General features: G+C 37.2%; 2 protein-coding genes across 2 annotated transcripts in view; one reads left to right on the forward strand and one right to left on the reverse strand.

Moving 5' to 3' along the window:
* Nucleotides 1-16,894, reverse strand: part of LOC139149519 (protein phosphatase 1 regulatory subunit 21-like) — a 41,672-nt gene extending 24,778 nt beyond the window's left edge. Inside the window, exons 1-14 of the mRNA XM_070721310.1 lie at nucleotides 16,667-16,894; nucleotides 13,640-13,708; nucleotides 12,846-12,992; nucleotides 10,860-10,961; nucleotides 9,788-10,106; nucleotides 9,346-9,398; nucleotides 8,870-9,019; nucleotides 8,197-8,298; nucleotides 7,361-7,449; nucleotides 6,519-6,748; nucleotides 6,004-6,131; nucleotides 4,691-4,858; nucleotides 3,567-3,761; nucleotides 2,654-2,788 (exon numbers count right to left, since the gene is read on the reverse strand). Coding sequence (XP_070577411.1) covers nucleotides 2,654-2,788; nucleotides 3,567-3,761; nucleotides 4,691-4,858; nucleotides 6,004-6,131; nucleotides 6,519-6,748; nucleotides 7,361-7,449; nucleotides 8,197-8,298; nucleotides 8,870-9,019; nucleotides 9,346-9,398; nucleotides 9,788-10,106; nucleotides 10,860-10,961; nucleotides 12,846-12,992; nucleotides 13,640-13,708; nucleotides 16,667-16,717 — 1,938 coding nt within the window. The 5' untranslated portion in view covers nucleotides 16,718-16,894. The remainder of the gene's footprint in view (nucleotides 1-2,653; nucleotides 2,789-3,566; nucleotides 3,762-4,690; nucleotides 4,859-6,003; nucleotides 6,132-6,518; nucleotides 6,749-7,360; nucleotides 7,450-8,196; nucleotides 8,299-8,869; nucleotides 9,020-9,345; nucleotides 9,399-9,787; nucleotides 10,107-10,859; nucleotides 10,962-12,845; nucleotides 12,993-13,639; nucleotides 13,709-16,666) is intronic.
* A 115-nt stretch (nucleotides 16,895-17,009) lies between these two features.
* LOC139149520 (transmembrane protein 223-like) lies at nucleotides 17,010-18,773 on the forward strand. Its single transcript, XM_070721312.1, has 2 exons — nucleotides 17,010-17,586; nucleotides 18,311-18,773. The coding sequence occupies exons 1-2, from the start codon at nucleotides 17,010-17,012 to the stop codon at nucleotides 18,607-18,609; spliced, it is 876 nt and encodes a 291-aa protein (XP_070577413.1). The 3' UTR covers nucleotides 18,610-18,773.
* The last annotated feature ends 177 nt before the right edge of the window (nucleotides 18,774-18,950 follow it).

The raw sequence follows: 18,950 nt of genomic DNA on the forward strand, positions 1-18,950 counted from the left end.
AAACCTAAGTCCAGCGACATTGACCGTGTATCCCTTCCAAAATCACCCTTGAATAAAATGCAGCTCAAATTTGCAACATAATTGCACGCGCCGACGACTACGGAGCGACGAAAAGAGACATTGAAGTAGACGACATTTATGGAAATGAGCTCGGAATCCCATAGGCGCGAAAGGGCTCATGGGAGGAGCGTGCGTGACGTCATCGGCGATACACGAACGTGTGTGACAACCTACCAAAGCATTGGAGTCTATGACTGCAGGAGTGCAGTTCTGCACGTTACGACTCTTTAATGCTCAGTAGCATAAAAAATAGTTAACTGTTGTTCAGTTGAGTGCAAAAATCACTCAGGGAAGAACAAACGGAGTCAGCTTTTATAATATACCGTCTTCCCACAGAACAGCTTTTTCGAAGACAGTGGCTAAAGAAAGTCGGGCGAGTTTAAAAATCTGTAAAAGATACAACGTTATGTTCTAATTCTTTCAGGATGATTGTTTTATAAGGGATTTCGGGATTCTGATACCGATACAAGACGATACTACACAATGCGGTTCGTATCTTGACATGCTAAGTCAGCCTACTATCGCCGGTTTTAACCAGATAAATATTAATATTGGCGATTTCGGGACTCTAAACGAAACTACACAAAGCGTCTCTTATCTTGACATCCCGGGTCTGCCACATCTCCGATATATAACCAATAAATATAGGCAATTTCGGGACTATACCTTGTAATATTGATATTACAAGATATTGGAATGACTTTTTGCCTACTGTGTCTCGGCACACCGGGTGTGAGAAATCGCCGATATTATATTTACCCGATAAATATCAATTGCGCCGGAACTCCTAGGCTAATATCGATACCAGACGATCCTAGATTTACTTGCACTGTGTGGTGTTGGCATGCCGGGTCTACGAAATCACGGATATTTATCCGATAAATATCGGCGACTTAGGACTTTAACTCTGATACTAGACGAAGCTTTGTCAAATCGTGGGTAAATATCCGATGTATATCAGAGATTTCACCAGCTAACAGATCTGACCACCCGAATACCTCTGTCCGACTCTTAGTTCAAAAATAGCATCCATGGCCGGAAGTCAAGAATACTGTATGTTTTACATTATTAGATTTATTAATGCACGAAATACATTTTTTACATGTAAAGCATTTTTTTCATTAAATGTCCACACGACACTTCGTCGAGAGGGCCGATCGGATATCATCGGGACTCGGGAGGCCCTTGCACAAATTAGGGCCTACATTCTTTACATGTAAACATTTTTACTTGGCGATCGGGACTTGAACAGAGGACATATCGGAAATCATCGGGAGTTTGGGCTGGTCTTGTATGAAACACATTCCTTACAAAAAGCTTTAAGACGATACTATTTTTTTACATAGCGGGCAAATATTCATTATATCGGCGATTTCATCACTTTGTAGAACTGAGTAAGTCCGACTTCCTAAGTTCGACACCAGCTTCGAAAAACAGACGACACTATAATAGATTTGTCAAATCGCGAATAAATATTTTCTGATACATATCGGAGATTTCGCAACCTTAAAGATCTGGCCAAGCTCGACTTACACGGTAACACATACAATCAGTCAATCATTCCGTATCATTCACGAACCAAAAATAATTTAAGCGACTGATACAGAAAACTCTGTTTTAGAAACGTAGTGTTGAAGGATCGCAGGGTCACTCAGTGTCTCCAATCCAGTTCGGGGTCTGTACAAGCACAGTGACTCCCTCCGCTGAATCATACACAAAACGCAAGCAACCAAGATATGAACGATGTTTTGAGATGCTTTCTAATTATAACATATCTTGGACAGGTTCAAATTAGTATGGTTTGATTTCAGTCAGGGAAAAGTAATACTCGATGTCAGAAATATCGCTGTCCGAACTCTCCATAGTCGTCTTACGAACGCGCTGAACTGTACACAGTACTCCTCCAGCTGCAAGCTACAATCGTCTGTATCACCGATGACGTCACGCACGCTTCTCCCATGAGCCCTTTCGCGCCCATGGAATTCCGGGCTCATTTCCATAAATGTCGTCTACTTCAAGTTCTCTTTTCGTCGTGCCGTAGTCGTCAGCGCGTACAATAATGTTGCAAATTTGAGCTGCATTTTACTCAAGGGTGATTTTGGAAGGGATAAACTGTCAAAGTCGCTGGACTTAGGTTTCCCTTTAAAGTAAAACGTGCTCAGCAATGTCATTCAACATCGTTGGGGGCGCTCTTCAAAAGTTTATGAAATGGGACCCACAAAATCAAGACAAGAACAACTCGGTCAGTGTCATAGTTATTAGACAATGAATGGGGCAAGTTATGTGGGGAAAAAATGAGTACTTTTAACAATTTTTCCTCTACCTAAGAGATGGACTCAGAGATAGTTGTATTTTGCACCAAACTGACACGTTTAATGTTGCGTTTTTGAAGGCCATTTCTTCTCTGAAACAATATTTAGAATCACCTATTCAAAAATATTGACAATATTACATTCCCTTCCAGTGTCAACTTTGTTTCAACATAAACAAAGGCATATTCAACATGCTCTTCACAGCACACAGAACATTGAAAATCTCCTTTTCTGACACATTTTGATACACTGAGCAAATATGTGCCTTTCAAAGTACTCACATGAGAAGTCTGTGTGATGCCGTCTTGATTCAACTGAACACTTGTGGGGCTGTTGGGAGGTTTTTTATCAACTGGCTTTGATGGTACCTGACCATGTTGATTGTTGGTTCTCTCTGCTTCAAGCTGTTGGACTTTCTGAAACAAACAAACAAAGATCATATTAAAGCTGTGATTACTTCGGCACGATGACTGTGTTTATCACACTATTAAATATTGCAATTATAGTTGGCCTTTTCAAGGGTTTTGGCTAGCACTTCTATGTGCTCTTCCATGATTTGCATCTATGCTTGACATATGTTGGGTTGATTTGTGGGAAATCTCCAACAAGCAGGATTATGTCATAATATTACACCACAGTATCTCACTTGTCCTGACAGCATAACATCGTTATGTTCCATGTTTAATCTCTTCACCTTCCCTGTGTATAATTACTTCAAGTACTTGTGTATGGATAAATTTTAGCCATGAGGTGACACAAAATGACTTTATTTAAGGTAGTATGTGCCTCGAAAGTGAAAGACATAAGCTTACGTTCAAACTTTCCTCAATGAAACTTTCAATAATTCTCTTACCAAACGGAGTATAAAAATTAGGAATCACCATGCAAATTTTGGTACTAGAGAAACAAATTACCCAAGATTTACAGATATTTGAAATTCAAAATGGCCACCTTCACTGCATTAATTCTGTGGGTATAAATGCAATTTGATTTTAAGGTGTATATTTTTCTTACTCCAAGATCTTCAAATGAGCCCCTACAAGTGGTACATTAGAAAAGAATTGTAAAAATTTGGAAATCTGAATATCTGGTCTCCAAGGCATGTTCTACCATAATCACAGCAACTCTAGCAGGCTGCGAGGCCTAAAACAGCATGCACAATACAGTAACTTTTACTTTGACAGGTCATTATACCTTTAGCTCTTTATCATACTTGATCTCTGTGAGCTGAGCCTCTAGCATCCAATGTTCTTTTTCCTGCTCCAGCTTGGTGATCTTATCCACATTACTGGCGACTTGCTGGGTCAGACCTTCCTTGCTCTCCGTTGAACTCAACAGAATTTTCCTATTCTGGATGGCGGTCGAGTAGGGCACGGTTTCTGCTGGTGCCTGGCATATGCGCATATAAAGACCAAACGAATTACTATCATGTTTTACTTTATCATGTCTCACGCATAGTTTCTCTTGACATTGCTTGTGCAAGTTATTTTCTTTAGAAGAAAATGAAAAATCTTCAAATAACCCCTGAAGCATAAATCGGAAAGGCTCACAATTCTTATCCATACACTGGATACCATTAGATGGTTAAAAATTCCTCCCATAAAATTTGGAGTCTTGAAAGCAAAATATCAGATAAAGAATCCCTAAAATGTGTTATTTCAAAATAATTTACTTGTATTACTGAATGAAAACAAAAATATCAACCTCATTCAACATACACTCATAAATCATTATCTTGGTTGATTGTTTTGTAAAAATCTCGGTAAATGGTATCTACTTTGCTGAGTGACAGTTACACGAGGAATGCAAAATAATGACAAACTTCAAGGAAGGCAATGAATGAAATTTTTTGCAACTATGTGTACTGATAGTTTATATTTTCACTGGGATCTAAATTCGATTCATAAAAAGTTCTCTGCATAAAACCCTATAACTTGCAGTAAGAATCTGAATAAGGGTGCTCCCTTTTTTTCAAAGCAAAATTCAAAAATCACGTAAGAAAGCAAATTTGCATGATGAGAATATGAAAAGAACAATACACTAACACATGGCTCAAAGGTGTTGTATATATCCATGTACAGTGAAAATAGGGATTTTCAATTGGATCTTGAGCAAAACTTGTGGGCTGATGAGTGCCAAATGTTGACTGATAGACATACAATCTATCTGTGTATGGTTAATTTACTGTGGTTGATGTGAGAGATGCTATGAAACATCACATACACGAAATCTCCACCTAAAAACAGAAGGTACATTTATTCAGATCAACTCATTATAACACAGCATTTAAATGCATTGAGTATATCGACTTCACATACCCTCTTCAATGAATTCATATACTGGACAGCTCTCTGTCTGAGTTGAGTGACAGCTGGTGACGTTGACTGCCCCTCGCCATCAAAGCTACCGCTTAGACTATGGCCTCTGGGACGTAGTAGAGCTGAACTACAGAAGAAGTCAAGATGAGATTTTGCAAAACTTGATATCTGAAATGGAAAAAATGACAACATTGAGATAGCAATCCACATTTATGCAAAAAACAAATGATCTGGAAAATTACAAAGGGTTCACCCATCCTCCAGAAGTCCTGATATGTTTTCAAATGCTTGTGAACTGTCTGAAGTTCAATGTGAAATAGCATTCTGCAATGTCTTTGTTTTTATGTATGACATGTTCTGCTTAGTTTCATATCTATATTTCTGTGGAGTTAACTTTCACAATTTCATAGCGAAAGAAAATGGTCATAAAATATGAAAAAAAAAAATTTCCTTTGGTAAGCCACATGAGATGCTGCCTTAACCCTTTCACCACCCTGGTTTGGCCCAAACCCATTGTTATCAATGGGAAGTGTGGACCTGTTCACTGGGAATTTGGAGTGAACAGGTTAACCCTTTCACTCCCAGACTTTAGTATATCCTTCTTTCAATATTATATATTATAGCCCAAACAAGGGACTATGTGCCCCAGGGTAGGCGACCATTTGCCCTATGTCAGGAGGGCAAATGGTCTCCTGCCTCGAGGGTACATAGTCCCTTGTTTGGGCTATAATATTTTTATTACATGCATTTCTTACATACTTGTCACTCCAAATGCTTGAGTTTATTTGTGAATGACAATCAGATGCTTTACTTCCATGTTGGATGAAAATCCATTGAAAAATAGAATGATTTTCATTGTCAGATGGAGCATTGATATACATGTATTTAGAGCAATGTTAAGCAGTTTACAGAATTTTAACGTCTAATTTTCTATAAACCGGATTTCCTATGTCAAACTTGTAATATGAACATTTTTGAATAACAAAGTTGTCATGTCGAATAGTTCAAGTTCACTTTCAGTCAAATGATGACTATGCGGCTCACGAAGTCATCAACAAATTACCATTGAGCATGCGACGCTCGATATATGAGGCATGTAATAAATGCCGGTGAACCTTCATAGGGTAAATGGGGTGAAGGGTCAACAGTCCTCCACTCTCACAAAGCATAACCCCAACTATGATATAATGAAATTCAGTTGACAAATTGAACACATTGTTTTTATCTAGCAGTCCTAATACAATCCATATTTTGTACCACTTCCAGAATGCTACCAGATTTCATTAAAGGTAAAAAATCTGAGGTTTTCTCACCTTTCCAGTGGATGTGACAAGTGATATAAGTGATGAGACCACACACTCGTCAGTTGTTTTCAATTTCTGAGATGCTGTAGGTAACTGATGTTCTAAAGACACTTTGGAATTGTAATGCTTTGATACATCTGGAATCAAGAAAAATAAATTGCATCACAAATCTACAGAAAAATGATGTTCGACTTCAGTGAGTTTTGAACACAATACTGTACGGTAGTCAAACATATATAGAACCATGTGGTTGGCTGGCTATACTGTACTGTTTTGCATTGAGTCATGTTATTGGCTGGCTGTAGTGATGTCACACAGTAAATAAGATATGCAGAGTCTAGTTTGAATGTGCTCGTCCATACATTATGTAAATTCTAAAACAACACAGCAATTGGCCAGTTCTGTATCACATGCAAACCACATGATAGGGTACAGTTCTGCTCTATAGGCAATAATGCTTTTTAGGTCTAGAACGAAGTGGATGGGTCATTGATAGGGAACAGACAAAAGCGAAATCCACCGACCTTTCATGACACTGTATAAATCCTCCAGGCACTGTGCCAATTTCTGGAATATGACAGTGTGATTGGCTGTTGAGATGTCACAGGATTTCATGCTGGCCGATCCAATCACACTAATGAAGGATTCCAGTCTACTGAGTACTGTTGCGAGTTTCTTTAATGCACCGTGAAGTTCCATGTTTCTTGTCTCCAAAGTCTGTGAACAGCTTGATATTGCACACTCTTCTTCTAAACTGAAAGACATCAGTAAAACCAGGCATTTATATTGTTTTTCACCGAAATTAGTACATTATATGAGAAAGGCATTAATGTTATATGTCAACAGCAACTTGGCCAGCATGAAGTGATAGAACTGTGAGAACGCAAACATTATGGACTACAATTCTGGAATTTCTGATTTTTTTTTGAGTGCCATAATCATGGTTATTTCAGTAGGTTGTCAAAGCATTACCGTATCAACCACACACATCAACTAACATGAACAGATTTTACATGAGCTCATCCATAATTAACTTCAGAAATTGTTATCTAGGAAAAATGACATTTTTCTGTCTGTCACTTTATTTTTTATAAACCTGTCATTAATAAGATATCAATGCGTTATTTTTTTTCATTTATTATTTTCTCTTAACCAAAGGTTTTGACTTTCCTTGTTTCTTCAATCCAAAACAAAGGAAACACAAGCTGCACAAATGTATGTGCATCTCAGTGTGTCAAATCTGTGTGTGTAGGTCTATCTGTTGGTACCACTAAGCATGACATACGGTTTGACATCTCTAAAGTTTTTTCCAGCCTGGCCAAAGGGGTACCTATGTTAGTCGTTCAGGAAAATTGACTTCACTAACCTTAAAAGCTGGTACGGAAGTAACTTCTGATGATATGCGATGTATTTCCTAAACCTTTCAGCAAAATCCTGAAGTCCAGTTGCTGTTTCCTGAAATAATAACACAGTCAAAAAATGAACCAATATAGAAAGCATTAAACATTACATATAAGCTTTTAAGGTAGAATGCGCCTCGGGAACAGATATTCAAACTCTCAAACATTTCCAATTCTTTTCTGATCTGCCACTTGTGGGGGCTCATTTTGAAGCCCTTGGAGTAAGAAAGACTTTAACCATATTAATTTTTTGAAAATCGAAAATTTTATTTTTCTTCATGGCATTGACACAGTGATCGTGGCCATTTCTAATTTCAAATATTGGTAAATCTTGGGTAATTTATTTATTTATCTCTAGTACCAAAATTTGTGCGGTGACCCCTGATTTTTATTCTTGATTTTGAAAGACAATGGTTGAGGAAAGTTTGAGAAAAAGTTTAAGTCTTTCACGTTTGAGGCACATACCAAAGATCATATATTTAAGACTAGCATACAGTTACTTGCAAGGCTTGTAAGCTACATTGATACACCAGCATGTCATGGAAGTATTTGTATAGTGCCGACTCAGAGACTTATATCCAGAAATGCCTACATTGACAATAAAAGTTCAGATATGTCTTAATTTAAAAGACACAATGGCAAATACACAGAATGAGAGTAGAATAGACTCGGGATAACATTTGGGGAGGTTTAAGAAAATAAATATTTGATCTCTGATGAAGTTTAGGTCGCTCCTTAAGATACTGACCTGATGAATCTTTCTTTGAGAAACGTTCAATGTAACTGGAAGCAAACTACTCACCAGCGTGATTAAAGCATCCTCTTTAACGCTTTCTTGAAATGAAGTAAATGAAGCTTCTATTGCTCTCAAGTAGGATGCATTTTCATGTAAATAACTGCAAAACTGTCAATAAAATCAAAACAAAAATAATGAGAAGGTGAAAATTATCAGGAATGGATTCTGTATTGCAGACTCTGTACAAACAATAGAACATCAAAGGAGTGAAGCAGAGTTGAATTTTGAAGTATGGACAAGATGCCTGTATGAAGGCCTTGTTTCTTCATGTATGAAGTTACATGTTTCATTACTGACAGTGTGTAAAACACAGTGAAAGCAAATATGTCCATGACACCATGGTTGTTCGTAGTTTGTGAAGTTGCCTTTCTAGAAAGGACAAACCCACTGGACATTTTCTTGACATTTCGACAATAATTTCACTTGTAGCTGACAATGGCAAAAACACACACTAGTACGCACACTTGTGACTCTGTATTGTTGACTTTGCTGAATAAATGGGTATCTTCTCTTCATACTGCTATGAAACTAATCTGTACAAAGCTGTGTATTATTTGACTGTGAGGGCGCTCTTTTCACAACATGATGAACATGCAACTATGCTTTACAGTTGTTCCATATCTGCATATGACATAAAACATGTGTTCTCTTCACATTTCATCACATTTTCCTGTGTTACCTTTTGATTGACTGGACTCAGGGTGTCTGTAGCACTATCTATTGGGTAAACTTTGGACCTCTGTTCAGCATAGGTGTGGAAATTGGACAGCCCTGATACCAGCTCTTTTATCAGAGTTGCAGCCTGACCTATGACCTCCTTCGCTTTCATCTGAAAGAAAATGCCCATATATCAAACATGGTCAAATATGTCACTAAAAGTTTATTGGATGAAGAAGAAAGTTTTGGTGTATATGGAAATGCACAAAATTGAAGGTGTCACAGGAATAAAATATGCACAAACTCTAAATTGGATTGGACGAGAGTGAGTGTGGATAATCTTAGTCCTGTAGCACCGTGGTGCCATAATACAACCACAGGTCCATGAATATGTAAACAACAGGTCAATAAATATGTCGACCACAGGTCAATAAATATGTTAACCATGGCTCAATAAATGTGTGTACACATAGAAGAAAGAATGAAAGTGTCACTCACCTGATGTTTCCTATCATGCGCAGGAATGTTGAGTGCATTAAACTGTCTATGCTCTGTACATGGAAGAGAAATCAACAGTCAGGAATAGATAGTCACATCATATTGGGAAAATGAGTTCTGTTTTTGAGTAACATTAATCCGCTTTCTGCAAGGGGAGTGACAGTGGACATCTTGCAGGTTGAGTTCAGTTAAGGTGAATCAAATGTTTAAGGGACTCAGCGCATTTCAAACACACACTGATGGCCTCCCTTTGATTTCAACACGTTGTCCATGTAGTCTTGAAATATAGATCACAATTGAACTTACGCATTCAGTGGTTTTGAACTTGGCAATTATTGGCTTGTTTGCTTATTCCTTCAAAATAGCATTAGCTGTTTGTGGGTGGAGGGACGGTGGCTGTAATGAGGTTGTACGAATGTACCAATATCACATGATTACAAACCTGTGTCATTAAAAGGTAGTTTATCTCTGATTGTGTTCTCAGCTTTACTGAGTCTACCAGTCAGCTCCTCTTTCACTTTGTTCAGTTCTTGTTCACTCTTGTTGGCCTTGGCTATCGATTCTCTGGCCTCTTTCTCCTGCGACTGCAGTTTCACCTCCAGCATGGCCTTGTCTTGCTGCAGTTTATCTACCAAGTCCTTGTGTTTCTGCTGTGTACTCTCAAGCACTGCCTGGTGCTGGCTGTTCTCCAGCTCCAGCACACGCAGCCTCTCTTGCAGTTGGATGACGATTTGTCTGTGTTCCTCAGAAGACTCGTACACCTGTGGTTACGCATAGTGAAGTACATTACTTGACTGATTGTTAGTGTATTTCATTAAGGACAGTTCTCTGGTAAACTTTGAATGGCTTCCCCTGTCATGCCATCAAGGTTTCTCTTGGTATATTGAAGCAATCAAATTAGGGATGAACATTAGATCTTAAAAGGGGTGGTCAGGATTCTGATGTGCAATTTGTTTCACATTCCAAAATTTGACAAAAATTATTTTTTTTTTTCTAATTTCAGGCAGCATGCATACCATTTTTCCACAAAATTTACATATTTCGTGCATAACCTTCATGTGAGTATTTGAGTCTTCAAAACTGAACAGGGCTGTAAAACGTTGTTTTAGTAAATTTTGCTCTGCAGATTTTTTCCAGTTTGCCTACCCCTCCAGAAGATGTCATCATCCATTCCCAAGAAAGCCATAGAAATGGTTCCCAGAGCATTTACCATATGTTCCTAAATGTTAGCAAGAACAATGTTGGTGGAAATTTGGAGTTGTCTTTATACTCCATACCGATACATCCAAAGTTCAAAATTGTACTTATCCAACCCTTCAATGGAAGAAAAGTATGGTCAAGTCATGTGGAACAGATACAAGAGTGCAAATTGCATATTGGCATCAAAGATCTGAAAAGAGGGACCATGAAATGTGTTGCAAGTTGTTCAAAAAGTTCTTGGTGTTGTAAATCAAGAGAAAGAACTCAAAAAGCTACAAGACGTCATTGGTATTTGCCTACGATCACAGACCCACCTGTTTATGCAATCTTTCATTTTCTCTGATTTTACTGGTCAACTCTTCTCCAATCACATTGCTTTCAACGTGGTGATGGTGCGGCTCATTCACAGGTCTTTGCTGGAATAAAACATTGCATTATGAATCTTAGAATAATGTTTACTTAAAATATTTCATCCAAAAATATAAGTACGCTCTCATGCCATTTCCTTCTTTTTCTCGTTGATTTAAAATATGAAAATGTAAAATGTATTTTGAAATAAAAAATTTGATTGACACTAGAAAACATTAAACGATTACAACAAATTGAGCTACACTTTGCTGTATATTTTTTCCCAATGAATCACTCTCTTATGACAACTTAAAATTACAATAAAGATATGATCAAGACAGAAAAGTAAATAGAAACTTAATTCTACAAAATACAGTACCTAATTAACTTGTGAAATACAGTATATTTTCATTACATCATCACAATATTAACACTTATGCTCAACGGAAAGTAGACGTTGAGATTAAATGATACCTTACTCAATTACTAATTTACATCAGACACTTTATTTCTAAAACTACACTAGTACCTCACAATATTGCTTGCGAGCGGCAAGTTCTCAAAGACAAGAATAACAAATACCAGACCTAAATGATTCCTTAACATAACAGTCGCTTGCCTGCTTCTCTGCCGACATGAGTGCCTTATCTCTTTCCACTGGTTATTGCCGTAATCTTATACCACGATAATAATTACAAAGCGACAAAAAGACAACTGTAGTTCTTGCTGAAATGAACGTCATCGCCGGGGTAGACCGGCCGACATTGTTGAGACACTGCTCAGTAAGTGTCAAGTAGATTGGATTTTTCAATCTTTAAAATCATGACTTCTGCTTTTGCCAATTTTCATTTTCTTTGACACTAAAATGCCTTAAAACAGATTACCCCTAATTCTTTGTATGAAAATGCCTCGACCTAACCCCCCTAATTCTTTGTAAAACAGGTCCACACTTACGATTGATAACAATGGGTATTTTGCCAAACCATGGTGGTGAAAATGTTACAATCAACTGCCACTCTGTAATTGTGCTAGAGTGAAGATAAGTGTGGACAAAAACATTTGGATAAAACTGACTTAATTTGGCAATGTTATCACGCATGGGGGTCTCTAGCTATGTACCATATCGCCAACTTTACAATTACCTAAGCTACTGATGATTAATGTGAAATACTGTCTATGTGTCCACTGTTCTGTGTATCTCTTCTAGCAGTCAAACAGTGGTGCAACTATTCTCATGCATACTCTTCCAAGTACATTTGATTGGGATGTTTAACATTTTGTGTTTATTATATCCAATCAAATGAGACTTTGTCTATCTGTTATTCAATGGCTCAAATTGATGAGGGTCAATTACAGATTTGTATAATCCTCTACAAGATTTACTCGCCAAACCAGAGAAACCATATAATTATTGTCTGTCTCAAGATATCTTTGCAAGAGCTTTTCAGACAAAACGTTTGATTCATGAATGATGAAGATGTTTCATTATTTGCCTTTTATATATCTCTTTGAGAGGCACATAAAAAAAAATTATGTTACTTCATGCTTCAGCCAACTTACAGTTGTCTTTTTGTCGCTTTGTAATTATTATCGTGGTATAAGATTACGGCAATAAACCAGTGGAAAGAGATAAGGCACTCATGTCGGCAGAGAAGCAGGCAAGCGACTGTTATGTTAAGGAATCATTTAGGTCTGGTATTTGTTATTCTTGTCTTTGAGAACTTGCCGCTCGCAAGCAATATTGTGAGGTATTAGTGTAGTTTTAGAAATAAAGTGTCTGATGTAAATTAGTAATTGAGTAAGGTATCATTTAATCTCATCGTCTACTTTCCGTTGAGCATAACTTTAACAACTTGAATATACAAGACTTCCTAAATTTTGAATCGAGACATATACCGATTGGAACACAACAGATGCTACTGCTAAACTGTACTTCAAAAATTTCAACCTACTTTGTGTCTCTTTCCCTTTTGTTCATGGGCATCTAATTCACTTTGTAAGACATCCACTCGCTTTGTCAACTGCTGATTGCGGAATGATAAACTGTCAATTTCTTGTTCATATTTCCTGATGGATTGGTCTCTTTCTTTCAAAACTTCCTGAAAGCAATTGAAACCAAACAAACACAATTATAACATGGGTAGCTAAATCATTTTCTGTACTTGGGGAAATTTTGGTAAGTTTTATCTGCTGTTATAATTGAAAATGATATCAAGCAACAGTGGCAGAATGCACCTGTGGGAAAGATTGCATTTCATTGCTTGTCATTGTTTTAAATAGCCTGTCTTTTTTTCGAAAAGTGAAAATTTCCTCCTCTCTCTAAAAAGTTAACAGAGAGAACAGCCACATTTTTGAACATAAAATATTGGTAAATTTAATCTGATTATAAAATCCCAAAATTGCAGTCACCCTGGATATTTTAACTCGATGACAAAAAATAATAGCTTACAGTTTGCTTCAGAAAAGTGTATTGAAAATTTTGAAAGTTTCACTTTTAAAGCGCTTATTACCTTAAGAGAATGAACATTTGTATGAATTCTTGGTTGAAACTTAACACTTGGAATGACGAAAGGAATGCCTAGTGTGGAAATGAATTTGTAAACAAAACCAGTAAAAGAATACAAAAGATATCGCTGGTATCATTTGGGTCAGTGCATACACACAAACTAGTCACAGAGTAACTGAGTTGCAACTGAATCAAGATTGTGTGCGATTGCAAAGTGTTGAAAAGATCTAGAACACATACCTTGACTTCTGACTGTTTGCTCTGCTCATCCAACACAGCTTTCTTCAACACTGAATGCTGAGCTTTTAGCTGGGCAAAAACAGACAACATATGTCAAAATCATGAAATGAAAATGAAAATTTGAATACGACGACTCATGTACATATCATACAGGGTTTTTGTTGAGGGTGGAGAGTGAGTAAATTTTCGCCGATTTCTTCGGTAATTTTACTGAGCTTCCTGTTGGTATATCAAACAAAGTAATCCTGCTATACATGCAGTTCAATACAATTTGCCTACAACACTAAACCTCAGCAATTGCAGTGTTAACTGCAGTTTTCAATATCTTGTAAATTCTTTCTTTCCAACTTTTCAATGTACACAGGTCTAATTGCTGAGAAGAGTGTGATACCAAATTAATATTTATTGAAAATTTTAATTAATGGTTCTGGCAATGAGGGCCAAGGGTCTTTCAGCAGGAACCAGGGGGTTTACTACACTTTTTTATACAATAACAGTAGAAGTGCATTTGATCGGTGGCAAAATCAGCAAAATCAAACTAAAGAAAGACAGAAAGGACAAACAGAAATGGTTAGTGAGAGAAGTAACTTTGATTCAATGCCAATCAATATTCACAAATTGTCTTGTTCAAGAATTAAGCCTGTTGCTGGATTGGACATTCAAAAGTTATGGAAAATACTGGAGTTTTTAATGAGCTCAACCAGGTACGAAGAAACTTGAACAACTATGGAAATGATGTGAAAGAATTTAAGATTTTGCAATATTATGACACAACATATTTAGTTTGGAAAATTGAATATCACCACGAAGCATATTGGACCTGTAAACCAAATATTAAAGCTGTCTGACCAGCGGTTTTGATAAAACAAGCGACCCAATAGTTGACAGAGCTCTGCTGTGTTATGTAGACAATAACTTTGTGACACATGTATTGATAAAGAAGGTGGATATCTTTGATAGCTCATTTCAGGATGGCCTGACCAAAATGGCAAAATTGGCTGCAAAAATACAAAATTGAAGATTTCATCATAATTTCAATATATTACATTAAGATAAAGCCTAGGAACCTGTATACCAAATATCAAAGTTATTAGATGAGTAACTTTTGAGAGAAAAATATTTTGACCAAAAATGGCAAAAATTGACCCAAAAATACAAAAATTGAAGATTTCATCAAATTTCAATATATTACACTTAGACAACCCAAGGAACCTGTATGCCAAATATCAAAGGCATCAGACAAGTAGTTTTTGAGGAACACATTTATTGACCAAAATGGCAAAATTGCACCAAAATACAAAATTGTAGATTTCATCACATATTCAATATATCATATTTAGTTCATCTGTAGGAACCTGTATACCAAATATCAAAGCTGTCGGACGAGCGGTTTTGATGAAATAAAGTTTATGACCAAAAATGACAAAAAAAATTCCTTAAAAATAAAAATTTGCATATGTCATCACAATTTGAAAAATCTAAGTTGGGTATCCCTAGGGACCTGTATACCAAATAACAAAGCTGTCTGACCAGCAGTTATGAAGAAGAAGATTTTTTACCAAAAACGCCTTTTTTGGCATTAATTTGCATATTTTCAACAATATCAAAAAATTAAAAAAAACATGTTCTCAAAATCATATTTTTTATCTACACTACATATATCAAATCAGTAAGTACTGCAGTTCTCAAGATATTTGAGTGGACGGACGCCTCACAAACGGACATACATACATACATACATACATACATACATACATACATACTGACGCCGGACGGATACCCATCCCAATAGCTTCTATAGACTATAGTCTATAGTAGCTAAAAATAATAATATTATCATTTTGCAAATAAAGCACAGTCAAGGTATTAAAGGCAGCAGGATTCATATCAGCCTTATCTCTGAAGAGAGTGATTAACTTGACATAACTTTCAAAGGAGAGCAAAGGACAAACATCACACAAATAGTCAAAAACAACAGACACTAATGCGAGAACTAGGGATTGGGGACTGTCGCTTTGAAGGACACTAATTGTCATGCCAGCTTCAAATCTTTTGAGTATGATGGACTGTAGCTTGGTCAAATCAAAACAACTTTGGACACAGAGATTTTTTAAAGTTTAGAAGTACATCAAACCTCTTTAAAAAACGAGATGAATTAGTTTTTGTTGGTCTCTGAAGAACACAAACTTATTATGCGTTATTGTGAACAAGGGTAATCCTTAAATGCAGGTCATTCAACGATTAGGAAAATCAAGAAAACAGAACTTCATCTATATATTTGCTAACTTTTTTTTGTCGAGGGTAGACATGCCAAATTTAATTTATAAATCAGTCAATCTAACAAAACAGGAACAGGGGATCACAAGAGGCACCAACTTGACCTTTTACTCTGACATTTTTTTCTGTGAATTGTTTGTTAAAATGTGTTTTGATTTCCAAAGACAAAAGCATACCAATAGAATGCGAGTTAAGAAGTCAAATTTCTTTCTTATGATAAGAGGATGAGATAAACCAAAGCAAGGAACTGGGCACCTGATAGGACAAGTACTACACTATCATCAATGGCTGACCAGTCAGATCTTGTTCTTGTGTTCCTGTGATGTTTGGTTCAGAATAAACATGTTTGGGGTGTGCGTACAGAGAGGATATGAAACATGGGGGGCCTGTGTATCAGTAATGGATAATGTCTTGCATCTTCAATATTCTCAGTTCTTTCCTGCTAAGTTTTCGGGAAAGTCTTCATGAGCAGGAGGACCAAGATGAACCAGGAAAAATTAAACTCCGCCCTCTAACGTCTTCGAGATTGTCTGAGAACAAGAGCTAGATTCCCTCTACTGAATTCAACCGATCTAAGCGACATCCCAGAGGATGGCGAATAATCCTTGATTCTACATTTTCGACCGATCATTATTGTATCACTTAAAATCCAGCAGGCGTTGCCATTCATTGTACACAGAGGAGGCGGAGTCGATCGCCAGGAGGCCAGGTGACTGAGCGGACCAACATCTTAAAGTCTGTCCAACTTACCTTGGCATATTCCTGTGCGAGCTTTTGGTACTTAGCTTGGATGTCAGCCATCCCTTGCAAAACTTTCTGGCGTCTACCTTAATTCTGAAAACAGCACGACCCTTTTCTTTTGATAATGTTGAGACTTTACATCTGTCGTACTCATTCACTGTCGACAGTGGACGTCCATTTTGAATATATTAACCTTGAAAGGAATTGTGGGAGTTCCTGATCAGCTGTACCTCACTGATTGAGTGTGGATTCGCACACGTGCGTTGTTGTTGCTTGCAGTAAATTTGACAACAAATCACAGCCGCAGTCTGCGATAATGATTCTTTAGCAGCGAAATACACATCAACGTGGTATGATGGCAATTTTCGTATCTCTTCGAAAATCTGCCTGTGCGCTAATGATGTTTCGAGGTGGATCTTCATCGATGGTGACGCCGGTCAAACTAGTCACAAGATGCTCGAGGTGGGAGAGCGCTTCTATTTCTTTGCGGAGGATGTTCACCAATTCAACGCTTCAAAGACACTCGAACGGTACAAGCATACCTCGCATGAACTTTTACTCAACAAATGGACCACATCACCGTCCGTCTATCAGCGCCAAAACTTGCCGAAGATTTTACTACGGCGAAATCAGTAGACAGCGCCCTCCTGATACTAACGTCGTGAAAGATGTTCTCCTGTATGAAAACAGCAAGTTCACATTTCACCGTGTTATGGGAATGTTTGCCGTCGCACAGTTCACTTTCTGGATATATTTGGCGCATTTTGCATACACAGAAATGAGAGTTAGTCAAAAAGCAGAAATATCTGTTTATGGAGAAAAAGGAGCACCGGAGGACAAGAAGAAAAAATTTTCTTTCGCCGGTTTGAGTTTCCATCTTGGTTCTCCCTATTGGAAATACGGAATGACGATATTTTGTTTTGGAATGGGTTAGTATTTCTCATTAAAGTCTTCAGTAAGAAGTTTAACGTCTTTTTCCTTTGGAAAGATTTCGATAAACTAAAAAGTGGAATAAAAACAAACAATCAGCCCGCCATGAGTAAATTGGTTACCTTGGTGACAGTTTTCAAACTTTCCATTTCATTAGTTAAATAAACAGCTGACGCTTGTTTTTTAGTAGCTATTCTGCATGATAAGCATGCTAATGTTTTTCAATCATTGCTCCAGGAAAAATTGGCTTTTCTATCAACACATATGCAAATACATTCTTGCAATCATTAAAATCTCTCTGGAGATGCTACAAAATTACCCAGTACCATTCATTTACAGTGCTGTCCAACCACTTATGGTCGGATTTTGAATTGAATTTTGTAACCACAAGTCAGCAGCTCACTGACGTACCTTTCCCGGTGAAACAGTAAATTATCCATGTTCATAAACAAAAAATTAGCCAAAACATGTATTGCTGTACTAAATTAAAGTAACATAATAGTATTTAGGAATGGACAATAATATGGAGAAACTTTGACACTAATTAATTTTTGTATTGGTATGGAGATGACTAAGAAAATTTAGAGAAACTTCTAAATTTGTTAATTGACTGAAGAAATATTAAAAGTTAATTTGGAACTCTGCTCTATGAAAAGCCTTTATTGTTACAACTCTTCTAAATCTTCATCATATTAATAGCAGTCTTGTCACTTTCATTGCCAGGTTCTCTGATAATGTCAGCAGTGATGATATTCTCAAGTAGGAACGTCCATCGACTGATTTTGAGAAGAGGGGGCCAGAAGTGCACGGTGATACCGTTTGGATTCTTTGGACGTCTCGGCCAAAGGTTCACAGTTCCCCTGACAAGGATGTCGTGTCTGCACTCAAGGGACTCTGTCAAGTCCAATTTGCCCATCAAAGTCAAAGGACGTCTTTTCTTTTATTTACTGGATAAGAGAGGGAAATTTTACAATGCCAAGCTGTTTGATTTCACTGCTGGAATGAAAAGAGTGATTGACTGAATTTTGGTGTTGAACGTCTGTATGTGTAGACTGAAAGATCTGTCGCTCGAGTGTAGAGAGCGCCCTCGAGCGATGGGTCTTTCAGTCTACTGTATTTGGGGTGCTGTAATAGTTTTTATATCATGAATAATGAATTGCTATAGTAAATTGACCTGTATCTTTACTTTCGAAAGCTGCAAAATCCTCTTGCATACTTTGTACTTCTCTTGAAATCAAGGAAGAAAGAATGTTGATCAGCATGCCAATTTTTGCATGAGACTACAAATTTCAAAGTCAAAATGGTCATCTTTTTTTTTTTCTTACAGCCAGTTTCAGCACAGATTTTAATGGCCTGTGTCTGC

This window comes from Ptychodera flava, chromosome 14 (genome assembly GCF_041260155.1).
Source record: "Ptychodera flava strain L36383 chromosome 14, AS_Pfla_20210202, whole genome shotgun sequence".
NCBI lineage: Eukaryota > Metazoa > Hemichordata > Enteropneusta > Ptychoderidae > Ptychodera > Ptychodera flava.

Excerpts from the sequence above, each read along its gene's own strand:
- LOC139149520 (XM_070721312.1), top strand. The coding sequence starts at position 17,010 with ATGATGGCAATTTTCGTATCTCTTCGAAAATCTGCCTGTGCGCTAATG. Across the intron at positions 17,587-18,310 it reads GATATTTTGTTTTGGAATGG|GTTCTCTGATAATGTCAGCA; the intron begins GTTAGTATTTCT and ends TTTCATTGCCAG.